Source organism: Hesperophylax consimilis, chromosome 1 (assembly GCF_061612785.1).
Source record: "Hesperophylax consimilis isolate HC1 chromosome 1, BYU_Hcon_1.0, whole genome shotgun sequence".
NCBI lineage: Eukaryota > Metazoa > Arthropoda > Insecta > Trichoptera > Limnephilidae > Hesperophylax > Hesperophylax consimilis.
This window is the reverse complement of record NC_142836.1, coordinates 13,983,315-14,006,366: the sequence shown is the minus strand read 5'-3', so window position 1 is coordinate 14,006,366 and position 23,052 is coordinate 13,983,315. Positions and strand designations below refer to the sequence as shown.

At 34.6% G+C, this 23,052-nt stretch overlaps 2 protein-coding genes across 3 annotated transcripts in view; one reads left to right on the top strand and one right to left on the bottom strand.

Moving 5' to 3' along the window:
- LOC149426317 (uncharacterized) overlaps window positions 1-21,359 on the top strand; it is an 80,464-nt gene extending 59,105 nt beyond the window's left edge. For both annotated transcript variants that reach the window (XM_089650416.1, XM_089650363.1), the window contains exons 2-4: window positions 19,314-19,502; window positions 19,899-20,370; window positions 20,965-21,359. In XM_089650416.1, the coding sequence (XP_089506542.1) occupies window positions 19,314-19,502; window positions 19,899-20,370; window positions 20,965-21,002 (699 nt within the window). In that variant the 3' untranslated portion in view covers window positions 21,003-21,359. The remainder of the gene's footprint in view (window positions 1-19,313; window positions 19,503-19,898; window positions 20,371-20,964) is intronic.
- The window catches only part of nudC (nuclear distribution C, dynein complex regulator), a 115,672-nt gene that overhangs the window by 80,503 nt on the left and 12,117 nt on the right, over window positions 1-23,052 (bottom strand). The gene's annotated exons all lie outside the window — the stretch shown is intronic.

Here is a 23,052-nt window from a genome sequence, read left to right as displayed (position 1 = left end):
AAAATCCCGACAACCTGAGAGCGGCCATCTTGTATTCATATTAATAATAATAATAGAAAATGTACTATGTTACTTAAACTCTTGTATAAATCTCGATAAATGATAAGTGTCGTCTTCTACCCACAATCTGTCTTGTGCACGAATAAAACACCTGCCGGAGTCAATCTATAATAGACATTGGATTTTGTGTTGCTACAGGGTTTCTACTCACACCGAGTAAACAATTCCTATGTAATTTGGTATCAACCGGCCTATGATAATAGCTTCAAAGTAAATGAGTTTTAAGTCCGGGATTTCATCACGATTGCGAAGATGGCGATGTGACATAATATGACTCGCATGATCACAGTAATGACACTTTAATTCTTTGGTATTAGCGAATGCCATTCCGCTGATTGTATTTGAACGTGTGATGATGTTATGACACAAAACAAACAAAATCTTTGTCAATAAACATCACAAGCGAAGGCGAGGCAAATTATAAGTACGAACGGCGAACGTTGGAAAACCGAAAACGGCAGCGAGTATTGCTAGTAAGCCAAGATCAAAATGATATTCCAAGGACGGCACAGGCAACAAACGGTTAATGAGAATGGAATCTTTACATAACCGTAGAGAGGCGAGTTATTTCACTAATAAACACAATGCGTGACGGCTTCATTGCCGACATAGCCCATCAAAACTAACCGATTATAATTAATAATGGTAACTGAAATTTAAAAAAAAATCATAAATTAATACCTCTGTAGTACACCCAATACTGTATGTAACGTGTGATTTTGCATTCAATTCAACACGAAACATCAAAATTCTTGTCCTGTGCGTGGAGAAACAATTAACACAGACGGATATGCTTAAAATTGGAACAATAAAAATATATTGCAATTATAAGAAAGATCTTAAAAAAAAAAACAAATCGAATTAGAAATCCAGTCATTTTCAATTGACACAACTACTGTCGTTTCGGAAACTGCGATAGACAGCTAAAACTGGGACAAATTTAATATTTTTTTTTTAAATCTCAGTCATGTTCTTTGATTTTCTAAGAAATTCTTCAAATCCACATACTCGTAATATGCAGCTTGTCATCAACGAACATGAAAGGAAGGTTTATTGTTTATTCTGCTGATATAATACGAGTGCATTTCTAAGAAAATACATTATTCCTGCTTGCGAGGTACTAAACCGCAATAGTTTCATCACGCAATTTTTCACTTTCTAAGCAATTATTGCATACGCTAAAGAAAACGCATTGTTATTTACGAATGTTATTAGTTGTTGTTAACCCTCCAGGCCTCGGAAGGAGATTACTAGCCACAAACATCATATTACATTATAGCCTCTGACCGGGGCTTCAATACATTATAAAAGTATTTTTTATATTTTTTCTATAATGCGTAGATATGTGATTTGTTCGTAATTTGAAAGATAAATAATTATTCTTCGCAGTTTGTATCAAATATTTGTACATTATTACATAGATAAACTTTTAAAAAAATGTCAAAGTGCATGATTACGAACTGGCGGCATTTTTTTATTGACAGTTAAAAGTAAAAAAATTACCAATATTTTTTTGTTGTATAAACGGCATAAAAAGTGAAGTGACAGATTTATTACTTATTACATACACAAAAGGAGTATGTTTTATAAATATCGAATTCTTTCAAAATTATGGACTTTCCGAGTCAAAATGTCCTGGTAAGTCTAAAAAAATGTCCTAGTAAAGTTAAAATTTTCATGCTTGATTTTAAAAAAATATTTTTTAGAAAGATCAATATTATTTTCAAATGCAAATGATTCAAAGACAATTTTATCTTGTTTCTAAAATAGTATTTCTTTTAACGATAACTTTAAAAAAATAAGTAATATGTAGCACATTTTAGATTCCTCGGGAGCATTCTGAAATTCCGAGAAAATCCATGTCATTGGGAATTGTTGGAAAAAATATTTAAAAACCTGAAGGGTTAAAGGACAACAGTCGCCAGCCACCTAAAATGACCGGTATTTGTGTTGACTCGTTGCGCGGCGAGATGAATGACGATAAAACACTATTTTAGGTAGGTACCTATCTTTCTTCTTTTGGAAGGGTCAATTATTTATAACTTGGTGGCTGGACTATAAAAAAGACTAGTGATAAAGAAATGTCTGTAAATAAGACTCAAGACAAGGTTATACATATCACGTCTCGGAACAACTAAAAAGAATGTTGGGGTATTTATTTCTGGTGATGCGATTGATATAAAAAAATACCGTGGGATCTATTCTTAGACATATTCTTGTCCGTAGGTAATAATATTTACTACGTACGAGCGGTTTGAAGGACGACAATTATTATTATTATTTTATTGTGTATCTTATTATTGCTTATCTCATCCATCACTGAGATCTTCAATCAGGAAACTGTTTATGGCTCTTCAGGGCCTCTTCTGACGTGAATTTAGATGAATTATTATAACTATTCGAACTGATCGCAATTGATTAAGCAGATACAACGCTTGTAGGAATATACTCGGAATTTTCATTATTTGGCCAAATCTTAACGAGGACCCATCAATCCCATCATGCCATCAATCAAGTTTGTTTCTCGCGAAGTAATTATGAAAAGATATGCAAGTCGTCAACATTAAATTTATTACAATTGATCATAGGATATAAGAGTGTAAGTAGTAAATAAATGTCATACAACACGTAAACCGGTTGGCGCATATCAGCCTTGAAATGAGATGTATAAATAATAAGAAATAAATAACATTTTGAATTACCCTAGATCTTTTACACCGATGGAAAGAATGACACTGTCAAGGTTGGTAAACCTCCACAGTAAATGTATATTGCAGCGCAACGTGAGTTACCTACATTATAATTAAACAATATGTACGTTGATTATAACGTGAGATCTTACATAATATCATACTATCTAACTTTATACTATCTATATATAGTGATCTATTATTAGATCCTCCACACATGGACAAAGATCGGGTAGGTAGGCGAGTGTGTACCACTGCAACTGAATAAAGTAATATATTACGAAACTGTAGGCGGGGACTTCAACACTGCAACATACATCAAATCTTAAGTTGGTAGTAGGTAGATCCACCTGTCCATATCAAATGAATAGTAAAAAGAACGGCACATGGCACATGACAGCAACACTGCAGTTAGATGCACGTTGCGTGGTGATTACAGTGTGTGTAGTGTGTAGTGTATAGGTACCGCTAAAGCCATGAGATTAGGAGTGGCCAGGGCCAGGCCCAAACCAGTTTGGTGCACCCGTCACGTGATCACGTGAGCCCGTTCGTGTCCACGTGGTTCCGGCGGGTTCACCAAACCCAAGGTCGGCGCGCCGCTCCGTTACGTAACCCCGAGCCGATGAAACCGAAATTTCACTCCATTTCGTGGGGCGACGCGACGTCATCGGACCGACGAGCGATGATGACGGCGCACGGTTCTACAGTTACTCGCTTACTCGCCGTGTCGTCATGACGCCGCGCCGCGCTCGTAAACATTTACGCGTCCACGCCATGTCATCATCTCCATTATTTCGGATTTACCTACGGGGAAATAAATGCTGGGGCAGCGCGGACTAGCAAGGGATTTAAATATTTATATAAATATGAATCTTTTTGCACATCCATGGCTTTGACAACAAACAGACATTCTAATCGAAGGAAATAGCGTAGATAATTTTAAACTAATACAGTCTACAAAAAAAATTATTGTCAAGAGTCAGAACAATATAAGAGTATGTATGAGACGATGTATGAATGTGAATGAGGCAAGGAGTGTGTGCCAAGACCGAGTTGTTTGGCGGTCCGTCCTCTCTGCCTACCCCTGCGGGGAAACGGCGTGATGGTTAGTTAGTTAGTTTTTTAGTCTACAAAAATTAACAAAAAAAAAAAAAATTAAAATGCCAACAGGGCACTAAAAAAACGCAAAACAAATACATCCATTGTTTAGAACAATTTTAACAAAATTTTAACGAATCTTCAGTTTGCAATGTTAACATATATGTGGTGAAGTAATGAGCACAACCTTTTCATACAAATAACAGCACTGGTTAGAAACCAACAGCCGATCACGTATTTCACTAACCCTTAATTCTAAAGCACGCGAGCTGCTATGCGGGACATTGCATCAAGCCCATTCATTTCGTCATTCCATGATGTCAATAATATAATAAATAGGCTATGCAAATGCGCATCGAATAAAGAAGAACACAAGAAATGCGATGGGGGCGTGTTCCAAAAGGATCAGGCCATTCTTTACTTAAATTTCAAATGCAGAACTGTGCTTCATCATCATTTTGATTTTTTCTCGATCAAATGGTATGGCGATATAATACGATGCCAGGCATTTCTAGTTCGTATTATCTATTCAGTGCAAATACGGTACGAAATATCCGTCGGTCGGGCCCTTGCATCACGTAGAGCGGTGACAGATTGCGGAGCTATTCGACACAACTCGGAGTCCTGACAACTGTGAAATTACTGAAATTTCCCCCGAAGAAAGAATAAGGCCGGCTGGTTGCACGTCGCACACAACGGGCGGAGAAATTCTCTCTTGCGAAAGAATTAAAGAGACCTTCCTCGACATTGCGCACACACATCTGTCACGCGGCGCATCTTTATGCAATCATTTTAGGAAACCATAACGCAATAGCTTCAACAACACACACACACACCTACTGGGTTAAAGGCTGTGCACAAATGTCTTTATGGGATTTTGACTCTATCATGCAATAAATATATAAAAATTATTTAAACTTAGATTTATCTTAATTGTGTTTAGTGAGTTGCTTTCGGACTCAGAGGAACAGCGGAACCCCCTTTTAGGCATTCGAGGGTGTTGTGAGACTGTAGTATGTGATATAAAGGAAGAAGGTTTAAGAAGTACTTTGCTATTCGTATCTGGCCATCTTACATAGCTAAACGTATTTCAAGCAACGTTTGAAAGATGGTCTCTCGCCAGAATATCATTTATAATTATTATAAATTTGTGAGAACATTAAACATGAGAGTAATATGATGGTCATGTTATTGATAGCTCCGTCATAACCATGCACTTATTCTGTTACGTAAATGTTCATTTGTGCTCAAAAGCAATAGGTTACGACAAAACTACACGGAGAATACTTACTGATAAAAAATATTGCTAATTTATTAAAAATCTGGTCAAATTTTTCGCATTTCCGTTAAAAATGGGACTGCAAGCCTTTAACGAATGGATTGACAGATAACAAAGTATCAGTGAAACACGAATGTGTTTCGAGGATGTCGGAATAATACGTGTTCATAAAAATTCTAATATTGTCGCATTTCGTCATTATATTTATCAGGAAAAGCGCAGCTGCGTGAACACGTGTTCCGATATATTCTGAATAGACTAATATTTTATTAGGAAATGGCTTGCCATCACGTTTTTAAAATGATTTTATTAAATCAGCCATACTCATTTTGGCGGAATGCCTAAAAGTACCTAAAGTTATTTGTAAAATACATACGTGTGACAAGTCTATTGAGTCAAATGTCAGTCAGTTGGTCACATGGAGCTCGGTTTAACAGATCTCACATCATTGGGAATGCGAACGGCGGATTTCTCACGAATTTCACCAATATTCACATTATATTGAATTTGTTAACCTTCTGTAGTAATTTAACACAAAAGCCCCGCTGAGAAAAGGTCGTTACATAACACATTTTAGGTCGTATGTAAACAGGCAGGTAGGTGGAGATCTATCAACCCAACATATATTTCCTAAGATTTGCATACTTTACGGTTATTATGAAAAGATACTCAGTTGCAAAAGGCTCATATTTGAGGCTCAGTGACATTTTTGTGAAATATCACCTCTAGGGCGCTTAAAAAAACAAGCATATAACTTTGAACTACAGCTTAAAATTACGTTTAACACACTTCCATTCTATTTAAATTTGACAAGACTTTATGAAATAAACAATAGAACAATAGATGATCTTAAAAAAATATGTCACACTTTCGTAAAAATGTCTAATTTTTCAAGTATTTTGTATCTTCTTAAAATTAATAAAGACAATTTTTTAATAAAAAAATAAAACTTTGACTAATGAAAAAAGTTCTTAATAAAAAAGCTATTATTGCTAATTGAAAAAATACATAAATAAGAATTGCACTTATTTATTAAAGGCTAGCTATGAAAATAAGGTTCCATGCACTATTGCCTATTTAGGAATATTACTTTCTGAAGAAATGAGTATTGAACCATTTAACTTTGCACAGTGGCCCTTGGCCTATTTCACCGTAAATTGGTTAAATTAAATTCGTAATCATTAATATTACTGGTTGATTAATAACCGATTACACGTTCGCGTTTTATAGAGGTTAACTTTATTACGCAGTTTTACATAACATGTAGTTATTGCGTTGAAATGCTTCAGTCACGTAAACTCGACCAACATTCTCGGATGATTCATGAAGTCGTTATTAAAAGTAATGCACTTTACGTCAGTTTGAAGAAAGACATCTACATTTCGTAAAATAAAATCCCGTTTAAGTAAAAGATCAGAGTAAGTGATAAAAATAACACGTAATTGAACCAAACCTCGCTTTAAACATGCTATAGCAGAGATTCATGAAAATAAAATTAAAACTTTCAAAAATGGAAGCTGAATTTTGTTTTATTCCCTGTATCGAAATTTTGTGAGTAGGTACAATAAATTAGAAGATGATACGATAACATTTATTTCAGTAAACAAATTCTCCGTAACATACGCATAAAATATCCGATTTAGGGAATGTTCAAAATTAACCTCACGAGAGAACTCAGGATTTTAGACTTACAAAAACTAGATAGTGCAAGCAAAATTGTACTTTTAATTCTATTGCCTGTCTTTTGCACATATCCAATATCCTATTATATTATTTGGCCTAATATATTACTTGTAAGTTTTTCTGTATCAAATGTATCTATAATAATAAATAAATAAAAATAAAATAGTTTATACCTACTCTAAAGGCAAAGACAAAAAAAAATATTCTAAAATAACTGAAACAATTACAAATATGTACAGGTTTCTTTCTAAGTCTGGGCCCTGGGTATAGGCGTTTTATTTTCTTATTCTATCCAAATATAAATATATTGCTTATACAAGCTGTATTATTGTATTACTACCACTTAATTACAATCAAAGATAATATCCAAGGTATCGCAAAGGTAGGTAGGTAGACATAGACTAGACATACGAGTGCACGTCATAGCAGATATCGTGACGTCATGGGATCGGAACGCGACGAAAGCTTTGCATGCGGCCGGGGGCAAGTTATAATGTTTGGCCACTCACGGCCACCGATGCGAGCAATGGGTATTCGCGAATGCGGAAAATAATATGGCCTAATCGAGAGAATGGTTTCTAATTTATAAATCACGAACGTTTTTTTAATCGAACGAATATATTACATATCGTGTAAACAATTACACCAAACGTCATAATAATTCCATAATAAATAAAGCGATAACCGACCGAAATACAAAATTAAATATGGCATTACGTACGAGATTAAATTGATAGAAAATTATCAAAGCGAGTAAAGAAACGTAAATCAATTAGTTTCATGTGCCATTAATTTGTTCGATTGCATCGCTGTTGGGCAAATTTGTGACAAGACTTGCAGGAAATACGGATTGAGTTTGTACAATGAACTTATATTATTCCCCCAATAAAATGTAAGATCAAAATCCGATAAACGTCGAGAGAAGCTGAGGTCATCACGCTCGCTTTCGTTTTCTCTTTGACATAATGCGCAAATACAAATCACGTCACCCTTGGAACGATAGGTACGATAAATTGATCGATATTTTCTAGGAGAAAGCTCTTGCCAGGTAGGTTTAATAGTAATATATCACTGGCATACATCGCCCAAAGTAACCAATAGGTAGATTTTCTAAACCACCGTAAGTATGGTTTTAATACACCGAAATAGAAAGGCAATTAATATCGGTATCTATTCGCTAAACACGTTGTAAAAAATAAGGTAAATTTAGCAAGTCTATTTTTGTTTCATGAGTTGTTTTCCACGTGCCTCATTATGTCTACACAAACAATGCAAAACATTTGCATAATGGAAATTAAGGGCTTATGAATATTTACAACCCACCAACGTTCGTACTTAAAATTTCAAGGACGTGATCTTGATAGTGTGAAATTTACGTTTATGTTTGTTTCAGTGTTAGGGTTGGTCAGTATAAAACAAGCGACATTACAAGAAAAAAAGGACATCGTTATGGTTCTAGAATGCAGCTTTTGTAATAGATAAGTACATATGGTAATATTAATTTCATTGACAACAGAATTAAATTCTAACGACTAATTGGTAATGTAAGAAGGAACGTTGGAAAATAATTGATTATGTGGGAAGGTTACAAATTACAAAGCCGATAATAATTTATAAATTAAGAAATAATAACGCATAATTAAAACAAAGCGTTTAAAAACCAAACATGCATAATCGCAAAATGTGCATATAAATATTTTCAATTGAATGTGCCCCAGCAATTACAACCTTTTAAATCCTTGGAGTAATCCAAATAATCTACATTTATTGCAATTACAAAGGCGTGATCGCTGTTCAGGGTCCATACTAATCTCGATACCAGAAGAATAAAGAAAGTCAGCTTGTAGTAAAGTACATTGCAGTACCTAGTAATTTATTTATTGGTAAAGGTAAGAGACAAACAGCTTATACATAATAATCCTAGCATAACGTTAAACGTGCATGAATAAGTCTTTAGAATCAACTCTGGTTGGTGTAGGTAAGGATCTACGTGCTATCGGCCACGTTCATAGGATCAAACATTACTAGTACTATATCGAACAGTTAACTTACCTAGAACATACATTATACGTGTGGCAACAATCACAAATAATAGGTTAGTTACAAGATATAAGGTCTCGCGGCGATATAAGGAGATCAAACCGAATACCGTTCGCGACAGCATATTCCTCGTATAAATAAATATTTGCGGGTTCAGCCCATTAAAAAACAATAATAATCTGATATCGGTGTTGTCATTAAATTAAAACAAAGCAGTAGAAAGTACGTGCATTATTAATGCGGTTGATTTATGACTGCCTTCTAATTACTGTAATAATAAATCGACACACAAGATAAGCCAGAACAATGTTAATGGGATATTCCAAAAACGTCTAAGAAGGGAGTTACAGTCACGGAATTGATCACTAAAAAAGGCATTGTTCTTAATCGTAGGGTCATTCTGGGTTGCTATGTATTGAAACACGAGAAAAATGCCCAGATGAGAGATGCTATCTTTATAATATGTGGGTAGAATAATTCGATTGTTATTCATTACACAACCGATCAGTATACCTAATTCATGCCTATGATAATATTAATCTATGAAATTGATTGTATCGACGAGAACAGATTCGATATAGGTACTTCGTAATGGTAATTTCTTTGGCTCGAGTTCCCTCTTGACTTAACGCCGCGATGACAATGCCTAGGTTCGGTCATTAAAGGATTTCACAATGAAACGGAATTAGGAAAGTTCATTGCGATACTTCGGCTTTTTCCACTGACAAATGATAGCACGAGGTACTGTCAAATAGAGTATTGTAAAAGTTAAATTTTAGATACCAATAGAGAAGAGAAAATACAAAAAGTTAAGCAATAGTTCTAGAGTCTACAGAGGAATTCAAAAAGATGATTTTATAAAACCAGTAGCGATTTCATACTGTTTCAATACCAATTCGTATTGTTTTTGGGACAATAATTTATACGAGAAAAAAACAATTTCAAAAACCGGATAAGCTCGCTTTCAGAGCAAAGCGGCGTCTATTCTATTGTTGTGACCTTGTCGCTAACACGACCGCCATTAAAAATAAGTGAAAACGAATGCGTGGCGAATGTAGGAAAAAAAACTTATTATTACCGAATTAAAATACTCCTTTCATTTATATGGTACTTACCATTGGGGAGCCCGGCTGTGGTCAAATGATTGTATCGAGCATTAGGGATCAAATTAAAACGAATAAAGGTAACCGCAGAATCGGCTGCTAGTTTACGGACATATGGACATATTAAATTAATGGGTAGATAATTCTAACTCTGTTACACAAGCGTGAAAGTGTTTCAAAAATAAAAAGCTTTTACAAAAGAACAAAAATTAATCCAATGCATTAGGGCACATGAATAACAGAAACATTGTTGAACTTCAAATACTTATTTTCCACTAAATTTCAAAACAATTAATTTCCAGATAAATTCCAAAGGCATTGCTTTATCATTAATGGTTGGCAATTGAAAGAATAACGACGAAAAGATCCCAACACAAAAACGATCGGCTGAGCGTGTCATTAAAAAAAAAGAAAATCCCAATGGTTGAACGGGGGCAAAGTCAGCGAGAACAAGGAGAGAAGCAAGACAGCGGTCCCGGGTACCTTTACCTTGTATAATGTAATTATGAGTCTCTATAGCTCTTGGTGCTGCTAAGGCCATAGTCATATTATTATTGTGCAGAACTGCTTGGTGTTATTGTATTGTGCAGTTTGCAGCTGCTCAACGGTTGCCTCAGTTGTGCAATACCGGCCCTGGCCTGAAGGGAGATTGGATTACTTTTTTTACGGCGAACATTCCAACTTCAATGTTCGCAAATTGTAGAACATTATATTCAATTTCACATAACATGGTTGACCGTTTTACTGGTAGAAAAATCAAATGAAAAGAGTTGAAAACAACAATGTTTCAAGTATCTGTAGGAAGTACAAGACTAAGTCCCAGGCGAATTTAGCACTTAATTTGTGAAGACAATAACATTCAACCCATACCAAATAAGTACAGAGAGGCTAAGTACGGGGATATGAGATATAAGTAAAGGAATACATGTATTTGTATGTACACTGATGATTAAGAAAACCTTTTTGATAATAAAAATTAGAGTTAAAGGCGTATTTTAACACGATTTTTCAGTTCAGAAAACCGATACAAATGTTGAATTTCACATTCGCCGTCTACCGGGGAAGCCAGTAAAATACCAGATTCTTGACGACACGTATTCCTAAAGATAATTGAAAAAATTAAGAATACAGCAAAAAAAATGACCATCGCGGAAGATAAAATTTTGATAAACTGATTTTAGAAGGTCGATCATAACATTATAACCGTATTATAATGATTCGAAAACCATTATTTTGGACGCTCGCTCTAACGTGCATAAAATATGTTGATGCAATGAAAGAATCAGGCATGTAATTGCAGTGTTGCATATAGCATCTAAGCGTGACAGAACCAAAGAGATATTTCCATTCAGTCACAGAGATTTCGTTTGACGAGAGCGCTCTGAGAACTTGTAGTCAAGATTAAACAACGGTGAACTAACTAAATCCAAGGTAAATGTAATCACTAGGAAACAGAAGATTACATTTTTATGTATGATGTAGGTATACCTACAATTCAAAGTGATCATGTTAACTGGAACACACAACTTAACTTAAAGAACCTACATAAGAATTACGTAACACTTACGTTTCTGCAACGTTCGACTCAATAAGTATGATTGCCTTTCCACATGAATGAGAACTCACATTTTCACAATTTTCTTATAAAATATGATAAAATTTCTATTGAATTAACGTACAAGTAAGTTAAATGAAATCCATCTTCATCATTATATCCGTGTCGAATAACTTTAATAAAATAGGTATGGTTCATTCAAAATATACTAAAATGGGAAAAAAAGTCATTTTCATCTTCACCTTGTCGATTTCGGGCATAAATCTAGGTAGGTACCTGCTTATTCGAGGAGCACGATGTTTAACAAAAAAAATACCTAAAGGTTCATTTAAAAAACCAAAAGTGAGATAAAATATCAATTAAATCACATTTCATTTCTTTGTCGGTCTACCCAGATAAACGGACGTTTATCTATGTATGAACTTATTCGAGAAACATTGGGTGTTCGGATTTAGCCGAGTATACTCAGAAACATTTTGAACGAACCAATAATCCCACCACATTGATGAGCACAGGTTATATTTTAAATTCAGCGCAGGCCGCTTATAATCGGCTAATGTGGTTTAGTTAATAGCCAGTTCGTGGAAGAGATAAGCGGAGTCACGGCAAAACCGTTATGCAGAATGTATCAAGTTCGGTACAATTGCCATTTGGTGTAATTTAAGGTATGTAGTTTCAATTCGACAGTCACGATTCTGACATTGGGAACAGCTGATAAGGTTCTCATCCGAGTAATAAATTAATGAACCCAGAATCGGAATAACCGAAAAGATGACCACATCTATTGAAATAGTCTCGCGGCATTTAGGCCAGTAGAGGGATTTACCAGCAATTTCAACTCTAGGAACTAAAATACTTATTATGTGTGATACCGCACAAGATTTCCAAGCATCCGGATTTGGAAGAAGTTCTGGGGTAGAAGTAAGTGAACGAGGGGGATAGAGATGGGGAAGATGAAGAGAAAGATTGGGAAGTACCTAGCTAATCATATTACGCCAATTCAAGCAATGCTTCGATTCTGAATGGTGGTCTCTGATCAGGACTATAGGGAGAGTATCTTCCACCTAGAATTGGGTGCCCATATACCAAATACAGCTCTAAACATCGATGGCTGTAAAGCAATTTTTAGGGGCTATAAAACTGAGCAATAAATATCATAAAATTCATACTTCAGCGATCGTATTATAGTAAATCTAAGTACGTTATTTTTTTATAATTTAAAAAAAATAAGCACTATATATTTATACTTAGGAATAAGGAATCGAAAGCCGCAACCTCCTGACTCAAATTTATAAATCACTTCGCTACGGAGGTCGTCTTAATTTAGTACTATAGTATAAATACGTGTTCGGTGCCATATTATCTCAAGAGTTGCGGCGTGTAGGTCGGTAGAAGGCGGAGGTCTATTTTCCGGATCCATAGTTCGTTCGTGAATAAGTAATTTCCCGATAAACACGACTGATAACAAAACGACAACAAAGGTTTTCAATACTACTCCTGTCATCGTACAATAGTGTAATGTGTTAACATTCAATGCACGTATCTCCTTGCGGCTGGCCAGCCAGTAAATGCTAAATGTAGATATAAGAATTTGACGAGAAGTAAGCCGGCGGGTCTGTCGGTTCGGCTTCCACACTAATTAATAAGAAAATGCAGGCGAGTACCAGCCACCAGCCACCAGCCGCAGACCGGAGGCAAAGCAAGGCAAGGCCGAACGAACGGGGAAAGGTTAACCAGAACCATGCATCAGTTTTGCGCCAGATATTCCCATTACAGATTCGGTTCTTTATTCCAAAGCTCCGTTCATAACGGGAGTCTTTTTAGAAAGATAGATTAGAGGAGTGTTCTCAGGGGAATTGCATCCCGATTATTATATCGAACAGTTTTCACCAGCACGAAAAACTAAAATCACAGTAAGCAAGAAACGCCTAATATTCTATTTTCAAAATTAATTAATGGTTTATCCGTTTATACAGTAAAAAAATGATGTTAACAAATTAATATGAAAGACTCTGGCCTATAAAATTTCAAAAGTTTAAGAGTGTCGCCAATGGTCACGACTGTTGCAACTACAGCTAGTTGTCGTCATTGACCAGTAAAAGACGCAGGGCATTTTTGACTCCCAATGTGAACTTCACGTCAAAAAGCTGAGAGCTTTTAATCGCCGTATGAAAGAAATCATCACAGATTCACGTACACTGTACAGGTACATTTTATCTCGAAAAGTACCTACGTATATAGGATCAATAAAAACATTTTTTTTTAAACATAAGTTATAGCCACTTTTTATGACTTTTCTCAAAATTGTAAAACCATATTGTATGATGACTGAATTATATAATGTAACATGATTATTTAGGGTCACGTATCATGAATCGAGGGCTATAAATACAGATAAATTTATCCAGCAGTTTATCATATAAGAAAACAACAAAAAACAGCGTATGAAATGAAATTATAGCCATAATATATTTTTCTATAATTTAAACATATTTCATATACCTACTATATTTTTTAATAATTTATTGAATTACTAATGAGATATATAATCCTAAAGTGGAGACAAAATAATATGAAAAACAATCAAAAGCAATGAACGAAATTAAAGATTAACAAAACACCGAAGACAGACGAGCATGCGGGTCAATTACTTTTATTTATTGTTAAAGATGGTAATCATTAATTTCACGCATACATTACACAGTACAAACAACGCTGCAGTTATTAAAACCATGAATAAGGCAGATGTTAATCAAGACAGTGCATAGGACCGTACCGTTCATAATAATTATGTTAATAAGCGATAAATTGGAGAATGAAAATACGATACGGGCATAATAAACACTAATAAACCAATGTTTTATATATGATTCACAAAATCACAACTGTAAAGCAGAAATCTCTCAAACGTCAATAACGTTCATAAACGTCATACAAATTGCAAAGCTTTTTTCTGTCTGAAATTTTTGGATCAAGACAACATTTATTTTCGCTCGCAACTTCATTTCAATAGTGAGATATTGAGCTTGAGAAGACAAGAATCCTTAACGTTTATTTAATATTTTCCAATGAGAAAATGATTTCTAAAAAAAGATTAATCGGGTAGTGAAGCCATTTGTTAATAAATCGAGTGTGGTGTTCATTACAGAAACTTAATTAACTAAGTTTAATTAAACGGTCCATAAAAATATAATTATGAAGAAGAGCTATTAAAATATAACAATAAAGGATGCAGGCAAGGTCAAGCACATCGTAAAGAAAAACCATATTATTTACAATAAATTAAATGATACCAATGACTAAACAAATGTTCGAGTGTCACACTATTTTGCAATAAATGCACAGTGATAATAAGTATCCTCTAGGAATAAATCCACCACTTGTACCAATTTTGCAGAGACATAAATTAGCTTTTACGTTACCGTATCTCTGTTGATCCGACAGATCAGCGAAGTGGGTAAAAATAAAGTACAATGTAAACCCTAACCTACCGCATGGCAAATAAACCATCACATGAAAAATAAACTTTGCATCTTGGATGTGGAAATACGACTTTAATTGTAGTTTTATAATGAAAGAATTTATATTATTTTTTAAACAATGGATAAGTATTATCACACGACACTGATGGTTTAATTCTAGTTTGTGAAACCGCGGATAATTTGGGAATGCTTATAATATCGCCAAGTGACATAATTACTCTAAGGCCAGTTGAAGAACCAATAAACAGATAAAACGACTATTACGATAATAAGTAACGTAATACCTACATTCATATTGCTGATAATATTGCACACATTTTTGTGCAAACAGTTTGAATGTGCTTTGCTGCAGGTAGACACACTGTTTTTCATTTAATGTAAATAAACGATAGCCACTTAAATATCATACAAATTTAATAATATACGTTAACCGTCGCGGTACTATATGGAAAATATTTCGTTACCATGTTGGCGAGTAGATTTTCCAGTCCATTTAGTAATAATAACTACTCAATTTTGCCCGATAAATAATATCCGACTAAACAATGATAAATTAATTTATAGGCATACTAATATGGAGTGATCAGGCAAATGGCCAAAAATGGGGCGTAATTTCTAAAGGTATTATTTTATAGTATTTAGATTGGCGAATTCCACAACGATATCTTTCCACGGATCCTGCTCAGCGGTGACCTTCCTCGCTGATGTATTCTATATTTAATAAAATATACGTGACTTGTTAACAATAAATATCACGAAAATAAGAAAACATCCATGTTGCGGAAGCATTTATTGCAGACCCGCGGCAATAAGGATTTACCTGCACCGCCGGACTCTCGACGAGTTTTAGGGAAGTGGAATTGAGATCAGTGGGAGGCGCGAGACAGGCGATAAAGGCGATACAGGCGAGACAACAAGACAAGCCTACCCGTATTATTTATTTCCCGTGACAGATTCATTCAACAGTCATACTCATAAAATATTCACCGGATGCAATACTACAACGCTGTAATGTATTCATTATCAAAGATATTATTAAAGCATTCATTCAAATTTTAAATCATGCATTATTTGAGATCAACTGACTCCCCACAAGACAAAAAATAAATAATAATGGGTCAGTAATCAGGGTCGATTCCACACTTTTCCAACCTTGATAAATAGTATCAAATGTTGGCTCTGATTGAGCCATCCACTCATGTGATAATGACTCGGCTAAAAGGGTGTTTTAGATTTAGATCACGCAGTATCGGGGGGTTTCGATAGTAATAATTGGCATTACGAAAAAGCCTAACACGTTTGCGAAAAAGTGCAAACAACTGAATTTCAAGTGGACCAAATCTGATATAGTACAATAAAATTGCAAAGAAGGTAACCAATTTTCTGTTGAACTCACTGAATGCAGAAATCTTTTTCAAAAACAATCACAACTGAAATAGTGTTCAATTTTAATTTTGGTCAGCATAAACCTAAATTTCTTGATCGGCGTCATGGAATTTAATAATCGGGGTCTCCCACTCAAAACACGTCAAAATCCCAAGAAGTCTATTGATATCGACTTCTAAACATTGTAGAAAAGTCACTGTTGAATCACCGCAAAGTTATATCCTGAATCCTCATGTCGAAGGATGAATATAATTATATGGTATTTTAAAAATACGTAAATAAATGCAAAAAATATTAAGCGTTCTATTACGGTTATAATAAGATTCCTGTCCGAGTCAAGAACGCGAAATTGTTGGCCAGATGACGTGTAGATAATATATATTATAAACTGAATGCGGTTAAAGAAATCACATAGATTAGAAGCGTGGTAGTTTATTATAGCCTCGGGATAGTCCGGAATGGAAATAATAATTACGACTGTGAAGCTATAATCTCGTTAATCTTCCGATGGTGATGTAATGCCCCTGACCACCAAATCCGTGAATCTGCTTCAGATAAGCCAATTCTATGTGAAATACCTGATCTATCATGGAATGCTGCCATATAAGGTTCCTTACTAAATTCATTCGCCAAAATACACGCAATTGATTTCCGATTACGTATTCATTCCGAATCGAACGACAAAATTATTATTAGTTGTATATTATCTAAACCTATGAAAATACAAAACAAACGTATTTATTCCGTGTTCAATTAAAACATAGCGAGGGTGATTATAATATCATATCAATAGTGTATAATAATTACACAAAATTGCCTTATGATAACAACGGCTTACAAATTAACATTAACATTGCAGATACTAAAAATAACCATTATCATGTATATATATTATTTATTATTCGTTTGAAAAAACTTAACAAAAAATAGTCGTTAAGATAATATAAAAGTTAATTTTTAAACACGTTTTTTTATCGTTTACATTAAAAAATTAACCAAAAAAAATATTGCTTGACCCAAACAAGGCCTCGGAGCCTATGTCTTTATAATATATGTTTATACCTATTTTTAAATGACGTAAGTAAGCACCTCTACCCTAGTTTAAAACACATAAGAATGTTTTTTGTCGCATTTCCGACTATTTCAGGGACACCGTGTCAATTAATTGTTTTTAGAAAGATACTAATTTAAACTGAAAAAAAGTATAAAAATTAGAACGAAATTCGTTAATTATTATGCATTGAGATCGATAATTCAAAACTATCTTTTGACGGCCTCCGTGGTCGAGGGGTAAGGTTCTCGACTAGCAAGCTGGAGGTCGCGGGTTTAAATCCCGGCGTGCGCAAGTAAATTTTATTTGATTGATTTGTGTTATTTCATAAATTACTAATTAAAAATAATATATAGTATATTCGCGGCACGTTCCAGAGTGGTATCAGTGCTATAGATACTCTCGGTATCACCCTGGTGTGAGACCATCATTAATAATTGAAGCGATGTTTGAGATGGTTTTGGCCGTGTTTGGCGTCTAGATCTGAATAGCCAGGTACTTCCCCATTTAGCCTTCCCTCCCCACTACCTTCAGCCTCACAACATACCCCAAATAAGGATGCCATAGTCTGACTGGCTCCAGACGGTTTGTGCGGTTTCACATAAAAAAAATAAAATAAAAAATCTTTCAAATGTCAGCCAACGTCGATTGTTCTTCATATTTTACGTCGATATTCAGTTTTCTTAAGCTGGCTCTACACTCGCGCGCGAAGTCGCGCCGTGAATTCACGCCGTGAATATACGCCGCGATCCGTGCGTGAACTGTGTCCATCCACACTCGCAAAGCTTCAGTCTTGTTCGCGACTAAACCCTTTGTCGCGGGCCAAAAACCGACAAAAATCGGGGAACGGCGAAACAATAATTAGGTTATTTAAAAAAAAATAATATGGTATTAGTCAGGAAGGAGTAATAGTACATATTATCTTCATGTTGAGGGAAACCGTGTTGCTATTTAAAATAAAATAAAATAAAACAATGAGGTATATTATAAAAAAGTCGCAATAAAAATGAGAATACTATTCAACAACGTGTTTAGGCTGTTAGTGACATCTATGTATAATCAATATTTTTAACTCAAAGTTTATCTTAGACGCAAACCAAATAAAAGACATAAACCTAGCCCTGGACAGAGCATTAGTGCGATTTTATATCAATGGCATTGAAGCCAAGTCTAGGGTGAGGGGAAATTGCCTGGCAGCCATCTTGTGTGACTAACTTTTATATTAGGTGGTGCAAAATGTATTATTATTATTTCATTTTTGTGTTGTTAATGCAGATATGAATGGGATAGGTCAATAAAAAATTTAAGTAGGTTTTGGCATTTTCCATACATCTCCCCCCTCACACTGCAGCTTTAAATTGTTCTTGAATTGCTCCATTCAGGGCTTTTTAGATCCATAGGATTGCCTGGCAGCCATCTTGTATGACTAACTTTTAATAATAATAATTGGATAATTTGTAGAGCGCCGTTTTTGTGAAAAATCACCTCAAGGGAACTGATTTGTATGCAAGCTGGTGTAAACAATTATAATTTTATTTTTGTTTTAATGCAATTAACGGCTTATGATTTTTTGGGGTATTTGATGAGAGTTGAAATAGGATACATCATTAAAAAATTTAAGTAGGTTTTGGCATTTTCCATACATCTCGCTGCTCACACACGGATGCAACTTCAAAACACGAAGCGTTCAGGAGAGCCGAAAACCTATGTGTTCTTAGCTAATCCCTTATACGGATTCAATTTCAAAACAATATTTATTATAGGTGCCTACTATAATATTATTACAACCGAAAAAAAAAAATTATAAATAAACTTGTGAGACAAACATGTTTACAGATGAAATTAATAGATAATTTTAATTAATAATTAATTATTTTTTATTACAGATGGAGGCAGGCGAAAGTGTGCCCCGTTGGTCCATACCCCGGCCCTCGCTCTCTTCCTCTAGTGGGGAGAGTGTGAGCTCGGGAGGGGGACTGAGGAGGGGCGGTCGGGGGCTGAGGACACCCGGGGGGGTCAAGCACGTGCGTCCTAGCTCCTCTAGCCAGGGATCGGCCAGTAATCACAGTACCCAGGTATGTCATATCTCACTTCTTCTATTCTACTGGTATTTCAATTGTAGACGGTTTTAAAAAAGGACGGGTAAAAGTGGGTTATGCAGTGGGTTCGATTCCCTATGCGGTGTAAAAGAATAACTTTTAAAAAATTTACAACAAGAACTTTCAATGTCCTGCTGTTTAAATTATGTGGAATTTTTTTTTTATCGTACTTTATGAAAATAGCTTTCTAGTTACCAAAAGTAATATTGATTAACAAATGGTATTAAATATTATTCAAAAAAATTATTGACAGTAGAAAAACTTTTTAACACATTCAATGTTCAATATGGTTCAAAACGTACTTCCGTTATTCCATTAATAAGGTAAAATTTGAATATAGCACTAAAAGTAAGGTTTTGTTTGTTTTTGCAGAGTGCATCATCAGGCTCCCTCCTATTAAGTGCCGCGAACCTGGCCCGAGTAGACACCCACCACTCCCCCACAAGACTGAGCACGAGTTCCCTCACCAACTACCAGAGCAACCTGTCCACGTACGTCCACTCCGTGGGAAGCGCCTCCGTGTACGGGCAGGACAAGCTATCACACATCGAGGTCAACATGGAGCCCTCCGACCAAACCAACCACCAGAACCATTCCGATCCCTTTTGGAATCACGTGAAACTGGCTTCAGTGAAAAACCAGCGGAGGGACTTGAAGGATGCAGAGTCGGTAGCTAGCTCCACACACTTCACGGTGGTCAACGGCTTCACGCGACACGGCCGGAGCGTGAAGAGCGAGAAGCAGATGTGGTGCTGTAAGCGGACACACCAGATCACCGTACTCGTCGTGACCATGACTATAATATTCACGGCCGGCATTCTAGCAGCTATTTGTTACATAGAAAGTGAGTATCATACTGTTTCTAATTTCAAAAAAGGATAATAATTGTACTTCATAATGCACCTACTATTTATTGTCATTATTTTGTAGTTTGTACCCTTGAAATATCATAGTACATACACAATATAACTTTTACTCACTGAAAGGAGAATTAAACATAATTTATTTAAAAGAAATTATTTTTAAATGCCCCTTTTCTTTATTATACAAGGTCTGATGGAAAGTGCAGTAACTTCGGGAGGAGATTCTAAGTGATAGTACAAGTCAAAAAAGATAAATAAATAGCTTTTTTAGAAATTCCAACATTTTAAGGCGATTTTCAGGTAAAAAAAGTTGAATTGTTTCTATGGAAAATATTTTAAATTGAAAAAAAAAAATTGTATGGGTAAAAAAATGGAATTTCGAAAAAAGCTAATATCTGTTTTACTTCTACCATCATAGAAACACCTCCTGAAGTTACTTCACACCACCCTAGATACCCTGTATTATAAAAGAGAATGTTCAACCAAAACCTTGAGAAGTTTTATACAAATGGAAAAAGTTCTAGGGCGAGATTGAGACGTATTGTGATTTAACTAAAAAAATATTTATTTTTCAGTGCGTCAAAGAAGAGACAATGGATCTGGATTCTCGTGAAGACGACGTTGGGACAAAGTCTCTAGTTGAGATGAGATGCTTTATTTAGTAAATTAAGAATCATTTTTCATTACTCTAATAAAAATATATTATATCATCTTCCATACATATTTGATAAAATGATGCAAATATGATAATCCAGCAAAATACAGGGTAATAACTCTGTACGTTGATAACTTATCGTTAAAATCATGCTTATAATTGATACTAACCTATTTATAAACCGATAAAACGTGCATCATGCTCAAACTATTTAATTTAAGCAAGTTCATATTGTTTTATTCAGAACAAGGTGTTATCCCATAATTTATGTAACTGTGATATATACATACATTTTCAAATTAAACAAAATATGAAATCCAAGTGTTTTTTTAAATAATTTGATGATTGCCATAAAACTTTTAAGCCATTCTTGTAATGTAACGTTAATGTGCTAATTTGTAGTTTTGCTACTGCTTAAGGTTATGTTTCTGCATATTAACTCTTTTTCATAATATATTTCTTCAATTAAATAAATAGGGGTGCAAAATATCAAACAACACTATATTTCTTGATCACATAAACAGTAAAAATGCAGTAACGAAACTTTAAACATCTCTACTGCAAAACTACAAATTTGCACATCTGACATTGTTCTTCGGGACCGTCGATATGTATGTCGTATTTATAAGGAGTTACCTTGAAGGCAAGAAAAAAATATAAGAATTTTTACGAATCACCAATAATAACCCACTGTGACCCTTATAATATGGCGGTTGCTAATATTGTTGGTACAGCACGTCACACTGCAGAACTTATTTTCACACAAAAGATGATAGGTAATATGCCGATGGGTTAAGAGGAATGGCTGTGCGGACTTTTTCATACAAAACTTAAATTTGGAATTGAGGTTAAAATACTTGACCAAACAATAATTATTTTTTTAAATTTTCAGCAATGGAAATGTTTATTTATTTGTGTTTTAAATTACACAATTCATAAAAGAGTTCAATTTTTCGTGATTTTAGAGGCAACTTTGTCAATGTTTTGTGAGTTAATAATATTTATTAAAAAAAATAATCTTGCCCATTTTACTACGCAAATACTAAAAAATATTAAAAATAAAACACAGTCAAAAGGGTTTTTTGGGTTGAAGTGTAGTAATAAGTAGTAGTAACTAAGTAGGAAGTAGTGTGCCTACTTTTGTATTTATGATTTGATGTTTGAATTTGGATTAAGCAAAGAGTGTGTGGCTAAAATTAGCTTTTTGCCTATTGCAGGCAACTAAAAGGTAAATTTATTAAGTGATTTTATGTTTGAAAGTTGAAGAAGCAAGGAGTGTGTGCCTACAAATATTTTATAAATTTATGTATTTAAAGAAAAAGCTATGTGTTTGAATGTGGATGGAGCAAGGAGTACATCTGCTACTAAGCCACTTCAGCCGCCCAGGTCAAGGCACTTTATTTATCAACGCCCTACTGAGCTTTTACATAAAGATCACAAAATAAATTTAAAACATCATTATAATATAAATATTTTTTTTATTATATTAATAAAGCATAAAATACAGTTATTATCACATTTACTTAAAAAAAACTCTTGAAATTTATGTAAAAAAAAATTAAAAAAGATTTTGTAAATAATTAATGACGCATATTATGCCTAAATTATGATTACCTATTAGTTAATTACATGATTCAAAAGTGCTGAATTACTTTGGATTTGTATGTGTCTAGATTTAGAATGAAAATATCAGCTGAACCCTCTCCAAAACAGAATTGAGCGAAGTTATTGTTGTGAAATAAAATATTCAATCTAGTATGTTTGGTAGGTACGTGTAGTGTAAACAAACTTATAATTTCGGGGCAGTCAAATGTTAAAGAATGAACATTTTCTCCCAAAGAGGGGCCTAGGAGTTTACCGCAAAATTTTTCACTAAGCCATTCGGGCTGTGTAGCACTATACATGTAGTTTGATACCCACACTGGCTACTATCCGGTTCCCACAAAGACTCCTAACACTGAGCCACTTCGTTCGCCAACACTCTAACAAAGGTCCAAGGAGTTTACCG